The sequence below is a fragment of the Melanostigma gelatinosum genome (genome assembly GCF_949748355.1).
Source record: "Melanostigma gelatinosum genome assembly, chromosome: 5".
NCBI classification, from domain to species: domain Eukaryota; kingdom Metazoa; phylum Chordata; class Actinopteri; order Perciformes; family Zoarcidae; genus Melanostigma; species Melanostigma gelatinosum.
This window is the reverse complement of record NC_136638.1, coordinates 9,407,725-9,419,440: the sequence shown is the minus strand read 5'-3', so window position 1 is coordinate 9,419,440 and position 11,716 is coordinate 9,407,725. Positions and strand designations below refer to the sequence as shown.

At 44.9% G+C, this 11,716-nt stretch overlaps 1 protein-coding gene across 1 annotated transcript in view; it reads left to right on the top strand.

The window, feature by feature from the left end:
- The window catches only part of nrg2b (neuregulin 2b), a gene marked incomplete at both ends in the record, with an annotated part of 42,986 nt that extends 32,106 nt beyond the window's left edge, over positions 1-10,880 (top strand). Inside the window, 8 exons of the mRNA XM_079269287.1 lie at positions 1,894-1,917; positions 2,272-2,295; positions 5,129-5,231; positions 6,324-6,447; positions 7,278-7,405; positions 8,186-8,401; positions 9,475-9,655; positions 10,401-10,880. Coding sequence (XP_079125413.1) covers positions 1,894-1,917; positions 2,272-2,295; positions 5,129-5,231; positions 6,324-6,447; positions 7,278-7,405; positions 8,186-8,401; positions 9,475-9,655; positions 10,401-10,880 — 1,280 coding nt within the window. The remainder of the gene's footprint in view (positions 1-1,893; positions 1,918-2,271; positions 2,296-5,128; positions 5,232-6,323; positions 6,448-7,277; positions 7,406-8,185; positions 8,402-9,474; positions 9,656-10,400) is intronic.
- Between the last annotated feature and the right edge of the window lie 836 nt (positions 10,881-11,716).

Here is an 11,716-nt window from a genome sequence, read left to right as displayed (position 1 = left end):
TCAAACAAAGTGAAATCTTTCATTGATTTTACCTTTTGGAGTAGGAGCACGACTGATTTTCATATAAGCGGAATATAATCAGTGGAATCTGAAATGAATGAGGATAAATCATACAGTCATGAATGTGATATCCTGTCGTTTTCTCTCTGAGCATCCATGGATCATCTGATGAAATCTTGCATTATGGCATGTGGCTAAATGTCGCCTGAACTGTCTGAGGGTTGACTTCTAATATGTTCAAAATGGTGTCACACGTTTTGCGTCACATCACAGAGTAATTGAATTAAAAGAGCAGTTTGACATTTTTATTTGTCTAATTACTAAACACTTAATATAAGACACAATCCCCTCAAAGCATTACTGTGAGATATAGAGACTTGTTTTTAGGCAAGGCATCTTGAATATCTTATTAAATGAAGAAATACTTATTTTGAGTGTTACAGGCTTATCATGACACACAACACTTCCTGATACTAGAGAAATATAGCTCGACCAGCTAACTTTGAGATCTCTTTTTATGTTTAAAGGACGAAACATTGTATCTTATTTTCAAGAAATCGTACGAATTTTCACTTGTTCCATAGGCAGATTTGATTTTTTTTACTTACTACAAGCAAAAACACCTTGTAGTCAGTGTTTTCAACTTATTTATGAAGTGGTCTTTTTTTAATGTTTGGCTTAGCTTAGCATTAAGACTGAAAACCGGGGGAGAAGGCTAGCCTGGCTCTGTCCAACGGTAACAAAATCCACCAACTAGCACCTCTAAGGAGCAGTGACTTTGTGTATCGTTGATGTCCTGAGGTTACCTCAGGACAGAGCCAGGCCAGTTGTGTCCCCCTGCTTCCAGTCTTTATGCTAAGCTAACCTAACGGTATCCTGGCTCTAGCTTCATATTTACCGTACAAACACGAGAGTGATGTCGATTCTCTGTCAGCAAAGAAAGCACATACACAGCTTCTCAAATGTCTCGCTAGTCCTTTAAATGATCGGTGTGACAATGGCAGCGTGTTTTGTCACTCTCCTGTGATTGCATGGACAGTCACACTCAAACACATATCTCAGTGTTGGTAGGCAACCAGAGATCCCAGGACATAAAAAAACAAGTTTCAATGATTCCTGTAGGTTTGGCCTTGCTACTTTCATACTGAAAGAAAAGTGCTCCTCCCTCCATCGACTGTGTCATGCTGCTGTTACTGGCCCAGCAATCACAGGGAGATCAAACAGAGGGATGCAAATGACCCTCTCCGTCTTCTCTCCAGCGTTTACAATGTTGCTCCATGCCACATCATAAGAAATCACACTGTATGTAATGTCTGCTTATTTTGACCCCATCACCCAAGCCTTGTCTACATGCTGAAATCTGTCTGTGTGCTTTTATGTTTGCATTGCGGCGCTCTCTCAGTCAGTTGAAGCGACGCTCTCTTCTGTTTTGGATCCATGTTGTTTTTGTCGTCTGCCTGCTTTTGCAGTGGCACAATCATCACACGCTGTCAAAATGTAGAGTTACGGTCAGGGTGCACACAAGATTGGCTGGCTTTTGGTACGGGCGTCTCTCTTTACAGCCCGTAATGCATGCAACGCCACGGAAATTGGGAATGTTGAGAAGACTTCTCTGTAAATCATAAATCCTATGAAAGGTTATATTGGCTGTATGCGCAGCAGTAGCGGGACAAAGTGCTTTACAAGAGGTATGCTGGAATCAATACAAAGGCACACAATTGCCATTAGTCAAACGAGTTACAGCGCCCGCCCCCATTTGCCGTGCCAGCCTCATCGACTGTACTGTGTTTTTATGTTGCAGAGTAACTCACTGCTTTTTTAATCTTTTTTATTTATTTTTCCTTTTGTCTTGTTTTGTTTCCCTTTTTTCTTTCTGTCTGTTGTTTACTCCAGAAATAAGGTCTAGTAAATATAGCAGTAAGTGATGTGGCTTCTTGCTGTCTTTGTCCGTCTGTCTCTGCATGCCTTTCCCTGCCTGTTGGCTTCTCTTTCCCTCTGCCTTTGCTTCATTTTCTCCCTCCGCTTTTCATTTTGTTTGGTTCAGTTTGTTTTCTTTTTTTTTCCGATCATTTCTGGGGGCCACAGAGCTGAGGCTGTCTGAGTTGTCTGTCTGTTACTGGACGGTACACACGTCAATCACTAGGATTGACTGCACTAATTAACATATCCTGGTTCAGCGTATACATGAAAATAATATGCTCCAAAGTGGACTTTACACCTGACCCTATCTGTCTCTTTCCTTTTTACCACGACAACTTTCTGCGCTGGCAGAGCTTCTCAGAATTGAATTTATGGGTATGGAACATTATTATTCATTTTGCTGTGCTTAAAGGGTTTGCCAAGATCCTATCACAGTCACACATTACTGTGCCATCTTCTTTCCAAAACCAACAACTGGGTCTCCCTCAACCTGTCCCTCTTTTTCTCCTGCCCACTAACCTGCTTTTAAGACACGTAACCTCCCTTCTCTGCATGCACTCCTCCTCCAGTCTGACACATTTAGACATTTGAGAAAGACAAATTAACTGGGAAGGATACATTAATGAATGAAAGTACGAGAGCGTATTGGGCCTGTTACAAATCAAAGCTGTGTTTATCTGGACGCCGTGTCAGAGCAAAAGCTACCCCCTTTGTCCAGAAACCAGAGAATGTTTCACCTCTTCCATAAATACAAGTGTCTGGCTCGTCCTCTGGGCTTTGGCAATGTGCACATTGGCTTCAGCGGCCTGTCGAATAAAAACATGCAAGCTGCGAGGATTTTTGCAAAGCGTTGCCAAAAGTGAGCAAAAGGCCTGACCACATAGTCTGTCCTTGTTCTTATTATTCTGCCCCTGATTGACTCGGTGTCAGAGTCGAGCGCTCGCCTGTCCTAAATCACGATTGCCATCGGCTCCACTGTGCCAGCGAGCGCGCCTTCCCATTTCCTTTTGCCTCTCTGTATCAGTACCCGGTGACACACACACAATGCCGGGCCAAGGCTCTCGTAGGCTTGTCAATCCCTACAGAGGCCTTTTATTTAGAACCCCCCCCCCCCCCCTCCTTCCCTATCCCCCTTTGCTTCCTCTTCAGTGGCGTGTCTAGAGCTTTTTGAGGGGGGGGGGGGAATAGTGACATGATGAATTAGGTAAAGGGGACATTCTGCGATTCAGCTTTCTGATGTATTTTACCGTATTTACAACCAACTTTCTTCTCTACGAACCACAGCTTGATGAATAGACAGACGGCTAAACATAGATGTCCCTGTGCCGAGCAGACAGTTTCAGTTTTAGTCCAACGTGAGAAGAATCATTGAAAGTAACAACAGAAGGTTTGTGACATTGAAAAACAAGAATTGAGCTTCAGGGGTTTTAATTTGGCCGTAACTAACAGTCCAAGGGCCTCTATAATCCAGTTTTAGTTGATAAGGGGACAAAGTCAGACCAGTTCCTCCGTGGGCCTTTCTCCTGGCCACGCCCCTGCTCCCCTCTCAGCCCCCGTTCTCTCCCTCTGTCTACATGTTTCCTCCTGCTCCTTCTTCCTCACCACCTACCCTTCTCTTCTTCAATACCCTCCCTCTTCTCCCCATGTTCCGTTCCCTTTGTTGCTCCTTCTGTCATGGTGTCGCTGCTCTTTCTGTTCTGAGTGTTACACCACGGCAGGCCCAGAAATCTGAATCAACACGAAGACACTGAGATAGCGACGTGTTCACACAGCATCGCCACAAACCTGTTAGAATGTAATGAGTGCATGTGATGTCGTTCAGTGTAATGCGATCCAAAATCGAGATGTTCCAAAGGGCAAGTTATTTACTATGACATAAAAGTGGAAAAAACTTAAAATTGGGGTTAGGTTTAGATACAGTACAGTTAATAAAATAACTTAACACATCCTAAAAATCCTTTTTTGCTGACCTCTTCTCGCCTTGCAGCAGTGATGTAGAAGAGTACTCCAGCACCTTGTGACATCACTGTTTGGGTGGTTCCTGGTGCAACAAAGCACACTCCTGACCCCACCCAACCCAACACGATCTCACTCCTAAGCCAACAATTACTGCAGCTTGTTCTGTAGACCTACGGTTTAAGTCACACTGATCATTATGTGCAAACAGTCTCTTTCCAAAATGAACAATTAAAGTTAACCTCGGCTGTATTTCCCTCTCTTTATAGCATGTCAGTTGCTCTGACTGTCTCATAACTACGCAGAAGATTTAAACTGGAGTTAGTTGACAGCCCGCTGTGTCCCATACAGACACTAAAGGGTGCCGTGGTGCGACGCTACAGACGCCGAAGGGCACTGACCAAGCGGCCTGCCTGCTGTTACTATTTAATGTTTCTTTTTAAAACAAGGGTTAGAGATCAATGATGTTTGCTGTGACAAAAAATGGAAACCCCGCTCACAGTGGGAGGAAACCACTCAGTTTGCCTCACTGTCTTTGTTACCTTCAGTATGAGCGCCTCAGGGTCACCTGACACACTACAGGCTTCAGTGAAACGATAGCGTACAAAACATCACCGGTTCAAGCACAGGAACATATAAAAATATAAAATGATCATTAATACATATTCACTATATCTTAAACATAGAAACGAATGAACGAATGTTAAAGTAACATACAAATTGTTACAGTTATAGTTATGGTGAGCTTTGTGAATACTAAAATGTTACACTCTCAGGCCATTGCGGTGTCAACACTTTGAACAAAAAAATGCTTTCCTTCTTTTTTGATCCCATCCATCCAGGCATGCATTCAGATCCCCACCAGTGCCATCTGTCGCATTACATCCCCATGGCCATTGTAAAGTCACTTGTGTAGGGACAGCAGGAAGTCTGTGTCAGGATGCAGCTTCACAGCTCAGCCTTTCATCCCAGTATTTGTGAGCTTGTATGATTACTCCTGCGTTGTAGCAGTAGCACTGTTTGACTGTAGATCAGTTAAAACTAAAAGGCATGTGACATTGTAGAGCAAGAGTTGTTTCATAGGCAGCACAGGGTGGCAGCAGATAATAGGGAGAAAACTGTTTCTGTAGCTACCATCAATGGAGTATCGCTCATGCTGTTTCGTGTGTGTGTGTGTGTGTCTGTGTGCGCGTGTATTCTTGTCTGTCTGCAATGCATGGATGTCTGCGTGTGCGTGTGTTTCCGTCCACAGAGGCCGAGGAGCTCTATCAGAGGCGGGTGCTGACGATCACAGGCATCTGCGTGGCGCTGCTGGTGGTTGGCATCGTTTGTGTGGTGGCCTACTGCAAAACCAAGTATGTGTCTTTGAAGGGAACATAAATCACTCCCTATTTATGAGAGGCTCCAAACCTTCAAAAAGAAATGTTTTTTTTCTCCTGTGAGTGATATATTATGATATACTGTATTATTACATGGTTACTGGTGCACCACTGTGTCACGGTGAAGCTCCACCAGCTTATATACAGTTAGCCTTAAGTCAAGTGCTCCAAAGGGTCACAAGACAAATCTGAGGGGCCGTGAGGTCATAAATGGGGCAGTAAAGAAGGAAAAAAATGATTCTACACACACACACAAGACTTTTTGTGTCTTTGGACTTTGTTATTTAAAGGAAATGATCTGAGATGTTTAGAGGGGGAATCACTCTTTGATGGAGCTGCTATGAACTCATAGAAATGTGACGGGAGGCCCCGACTACACACAGAGTGTTTTGCAAGAGGTCCCAAGCCCAAAATGCTTGGAACTACTGACTTAATGTTTCATAAAGCATTGTGTTTTATAGATTTTCATGGCATTTTTTTAAACCAGCTGCCAAGTCGCATTACATTGAAATATTCAAGTAGAGTACCTCAAAATTGAACCTAAGGAAAGTGCTTGAGTGAGTGTACTGAGCTACTTTCTACCACTACTGTGCAGTGAATAATTATCCATGGCATATTCTATTAGCAAAAGGCAAATTATTTGTTTGTTTGCTCGTTTATTTGTCGGTGGGTTTGTCATGTTGACAGCATGATATAAACCACCTAATACCCAATCACATCAAGGGGATCAAGAGCCTTCACTTGTGAATTAATCCGAGCTGCTCTTTACGGTCGATTTTCTGTATCGTCTGGATTGTTCCCGGCCTTCCAGTCCTGAGCATTTTACAGTCACTACAACAGAAGAATAAGCTTTAATTCACAGGTGTGCAATAGAGTCATTGCTGCTGTACCGTGATGATATTAACGATCATGTGATAAGTGCCATGATGTAGTGAGAGCTAAGACGAGAGTAAGATGGAAGGGATTCTTAACGAGCAATTAAAGTAACAGCAAACCGATATCAGTCACTGTCTCTAGTTTAGCACCTTTGCCAGATCGCTGATTGTCCCTTCATCACCACCCCTCCAGGAAGCAGAGGAAGAAGATGCACAGTCACCTACACCAGAACCAGAATCAGTGTGTGGAGCAACCCAACCGCATGCTGGCCAACGGACCCAAACACCCCGGGCCCGGTCCAGAGGAGATCCCCATGGTTGATGTGAGTTCAGTTCAAGCAGTGCCGACACCCAGCAGAGGCAGGCACAGGTGATCCTGAGGTCAGGCTGGAAGTAAAGTCACCTCCTGCCAACCCTGCAGTTCCTGCTGAGAGGAAACCCACAACAGGTCACTCCTGACAGGGTCAAGATATCCTCAGAGGCAGAGCTGCTCTCAGGGCAGAAATAAATAAGGAACAATGTTCACTGATTAGATAGGCTTCTGGTAGCCAGCAATAACAGTAATACAGTAAAACAAAGCAATACATTTGCAATGATCTATTAGCTCCTAATCAGGATGCATAGAAGTCACATTTTGTAATCTCCAGATTGACTTTGCTTTCTTATCTTAAGTGCTGCTGAAATAAAGCCAGATATGTCAGTGCTTTTAATTTGATATAACTGTCTATGAATAGGATTTTTAGAAGATATTACTTCATGCGGCGGTACAGAAGAAGAAGAAGACACTAGAACTGGATGTCAGCTTCGCCTGAGCAAACTGCAGAGGAAGCCCACAGAGCTTCAGCCCAGAAGCCATCAGAAAACTCTTTGTGTCAATAAAGCAAAACAGGGCAGGAACACCTCCCATTCTCCTGGAGACTAAATGTGCATGAGTCAGCATAATGGCAACAATGAACGAGAACTGATGATGAGTTCCAAAAGATCTGTGCAGGACAGTCTTCTCATCATTAGAGATCATTTTATATTTATGTATACTCAACCATTGTGTGACATGTTTGTTCTTTGGAAAATGAAAACAGTAGTATGAAGTATTCAAATCATTTTGTGTGTGCGCGTGTGCGTGTGTGTGTGTGTGTGTGTGTTGCAGTATATCTCCAAGAGCGTCCCAACGACAGAGTGTGTGATCAGCCACGGAGCTGAGGGTGCGGGCAACTACGCAGGCAGTCGAATGTCTACCCGCTCCCACCACTCCACCACTGCCTCACATGCTTCCAGGTAGACCTGCCCACACACACACATCCAGATGGGCCACATACACAGGCGAAGATGGAGATATTTCTTCTTCAACTTTCAGTTATTAAAGGGAAAATGTGCTGTCTTTTTATGTAGATGTCCAATCAGTGTTGATGGTGAATGCTGTCAGTTGAATATCAGAGCAGAGGAGAGTTTCATTTAGCAGTGAGGATATCACGTCAATGTACAGTAGGTGGGGGGGGGGGGGCATAGAGATGAGGCAATGCATCCTGGTACATGGAGAATGGAATGTATTGCTACAAATGACTACATTTCTTATCGACACTGATTGAACATCCATATCAAATATCAGTTTTCATAGGGACTATTTCATTTGCAGAAAGTAGCTCCAGTGAGAACTGTTGGCAGTGAGTGCTTTGGATCATCCAGAGCATCAGGAACATTGTTTTTTGTTTGCTGGCAAAAAATAATAATTATGCACTTCACTTATTGTATTGTATTGATTCTTGTATTGTTGCAGCAGAAATCTCAGAGACGGCTATCTCAAAACGTGTCCAGTTAAAAGCAAGCCTACCTGCATGGGTAGAAAACACAAGGGGCTAAGTCAGAAAAGGTGAACCAAACCTTTAACAACTTGGTAGCGTAGGTAGACTCGTTTTGAAAATGATGGCCGTTTATTCCTCAAGTTTGCTCCTGCAGGATAGTCTCTTTACCCAGCATTCCGCCCTGTATCGTATCCTCCTGCCTCCTCAGTGCTGCTGTAACCTTTTCAACTTGTTCTGCTGACACCCACACCTGCAGACACGAGGAGCAGACGTGGAGCATGGAGCGAACAGAGAGCATGAACTCAGACTGCCAGTCAGGTGGGCTGTCCAGCTCTGTGGGAACCAGTAAGTGCAGCAGCCCGGCATGCATGGCGAGGAGGGCTGCCCACTGGGGCTGCACGGACATGTCCGGACCGGGAATGCAGTACGGGGACTCCTACGACTCTCTACGAGACTCGCCTCACAGTGACAGGTAGGGAAGGTGTGTGTGTGTGTGTGTGTGTGTGTGTGGTGTTTGTATTTAACAATGTCTCTGTTCATGACGATCCAAAACTTTTACTTTATTTAGTTTTTTATCACACCTTCCCTTCTTTAGCGACACCAAGTGGCAGTTATTGGTTATGAATTAGTCAAAGACTACATCACCCAGATACTGTACAGTATATTGTAATGTGAATTTATAAACCAGTGCTGTGGTGGTAGTGAAGGTAATTAAATAACTAAACCACTCTAATTTGAACAATTACCACCTTAATGGTTTCCTACATGTCCCAGAATGCCCAGTGCCTAATAAACAAACTTGACATGTATTTAGCTGTGTTTGTATTACCTGTGTGCAATACCAGAATACAGATTCTTGATATTGAACAAGATTATTCTCTTAACTTTTTCATGTTCAATAACTTCCAAAGGAGTATGTGTGTACATGGTTTTATTTTGTCTGTTCAACATAAGAACTAGTGGTGATGTGCTTTGTGTCCTGCTGTTGTGCTTCTTATATCACTTCATACAAACTCAGAGTTCCAATACATGTTGATGGGACAAATATGTAATTCTTGATAAGCGTAAATCAATGTGGTGCTATATTGACTCGTTTCTCTGGCAAAATGGTGCATTAACAACTAAGCTCAATGAGGTGCAGCAGTCATATGCGAAGGCACATGTTCAGTAATGTTGTAAATATTCTTGGGATGGACTGAGTGGGTGGCGAGGCAGCGAGGCAGTTAACGCTGTCGTTTCACGGCAAAAAGGTCACTGCGTGCGAGCGGAGCCAGCTGGCTGCAGTGTGTCTGTGTGGAGTCTGTAGATTTCCAACCACAGTCCAAAGTCTTGCAGGTCAGGTGGACTGGAAACAAAGCGTGAATCTTGTTAGTCTGTGTGTGTCAGCCCTGTGATTGCCTGGCGACCTGTCCAGGGTGTGCCCCTCTTCTTGCCCAGTGCATGCTGGGTAGGCTCCAGCCCCTACAACAAGTGTTTTGTTTTTGTATCCCGCTTCAAGATGCCATTCAGACTCCTCAATAACCTGCCGCTGTCTTTCCCGTCCAGGTATGTGTCGGCGCTGACCACGCCAGCGCGGCTGTCTCCGGTGGAGTTCCACTATCCCCTGTTGCCGCCCCAGGTGCCCACCTTCCAGATCACCTCGCCCAACACAAGCCAAGCCCTCTCCCTGCCCCCCGCCGCCACCGCCTATAGAGAGGACGACCAGCCGCTGCTACGATGCCCCGATGTGCGTAGGCAAATACAGTACACACATACCAGTGACGGTGATGATGACAAAATGCCATCATGGAGCCCTATCTCCATGGGACTACAGAGTCTATGTCTCTTTCTTTTAAAAAGAAATGGCTCACAAACGTTTTTATTGTTTTTAAAGACAAAATCATTTCCCAAAAGCTGGACAGTGTATTTTTTAGTTCATATTAGTCAAACAGGATTAAACAGTCTGCCTTTGCTGGGGACTATTTTCAGCCGCTGAATAATAGATTTCGTGCTCTGGTGAGTACTCACGGCAGCAGGATGGTGTATGTGGGATCAACTCAGCCCGACAGTGTGGCTCACTGATGTGTTTGTTGTCGTTTTTACAAACACTGGCGCTCTGTGGCACCAGAGGACGAGGCCACGTTTACGCGCGCAATCATAATGATGTATTTTGGTGAGCTTAAGTGGTGGCAGAATATTTATCTGAACACATTAGCCAACGCTGGGTAGCAGGTTTTGTTGACTTGTTTGTTTTCATAACGGCTGGTGGAAAATACAAGTTTCCTTGAATATGTAAAGTCGCTCACTCTCCGGCAGCGCGGCTGTTATTTGAGGATAAAGAACCTACTCGCTGACTCCATGGCCAGACATTTACACACATAGTATACGTTTTTGCATGCCTATAACTGTCCAGCATTGGCAACAGGCTCCTAAAGAGAGTCCTGCAGCATATACAGTTTCCATCAAGTCCTCCTCTCTATTTTACCTTTCAGGATGGGAGTTTGTACAGGCAGCCCCGGCGTCCGCGGCGACCCTACCTGACGGAGAGCACGGGAAGTCTACCGTCCAGCCCCTACCGCCTCCCTGACGACGAGGCCTACGAGACCACGCAGGAGTACGCCTCTTCGCGGGAACCCATCCGGAGCCGGCGCCGCCCGCGACGCCACCGCCTCAATGGACACATCTCCCAGCGTTCAACGGGCCTACGGGACTACAGCTCGCAGAGCTTGAGCCAGTCAGAGGAGGAGGAGGAGGAAGAGGAGGAGGAAGAGGATGGTCACGGGGAGAGCACGCCTTTCCTTAGTATGCAGAACATGAACATGGACCCGCCCCAAACCGCCCCAGGTTACCGTGCGTCATCTGGTGCGGACACACGGACTCACCGCGGGCTGAGTCGGCCGGAGACACGCAGCAACGGGCAGAGCCGCGGCTCCCAGTCGCATCGCTCCAAGGCCGACAACATGCCCCTTTAAGACTCAACCCCCCCCCCTCTCCCGACACCACCCACCCCTCCACCTCACACACTCCCCTTCCTCCTACTGTACACACAACCAGTGGACTAGAGACCTGCACCTAGGAGAAATATTTTTATTTTGTATAACAGACAGATATTCTAAACAAATGAAATATTTATTTTCATTTCAGCAAAAATTGTCTACTAGCTAACAGCAAAGACTTTTTTTATAACGGGGGGAAATATTTATATGTAAAGTTTTTTGATTTACAGCATTACGAGAGATGAAAAAATAAGAGAAATACATGCCAATTTTTTCACAAGTTAGATAAATAGAATAATATTGTGGTGCCTTTTGCTGTATGCTGAAGTCGGAGGTCCCATTGAGTTTTTGTAGCCTTTCTTATAAAGACTCCTCGTTTTTTATAGAGACCAACCCTCTTCCTTCCTTTTGCTTTGGTTTTTTCTCTGATTTGGGATCTTCCTCTTTTTGAACTGTGATCTGATTATGTCATCATGCAATATTGATTCCTCCTGTGTAAAAGGTGTCTGTTTACATGAGTATGATCCACGCGACGCGCTCGATTCACAGGGACATTCGTCACTGACGCAACCGGAAGTGTAGGGTAGTTTTTCTCGGATGAATCACATCGGCCATGTATGTCCTCGTTCGCTGCCTGTCAGTCATTTGTTGTTATTCCTGTGAAAACAAGAGTGTGAGGGAGTTGTTGAGGGGAAGTAAATCCAGATTCCTGTGTAGGTGTTCAGGGTGCTGCCATGACATTGGTGGTGGTTGCAGTGTGTGTGTTTCTGTATGTGTGTGTGTGTGTGTGTGTGTTTGTGTGCCTATATGTA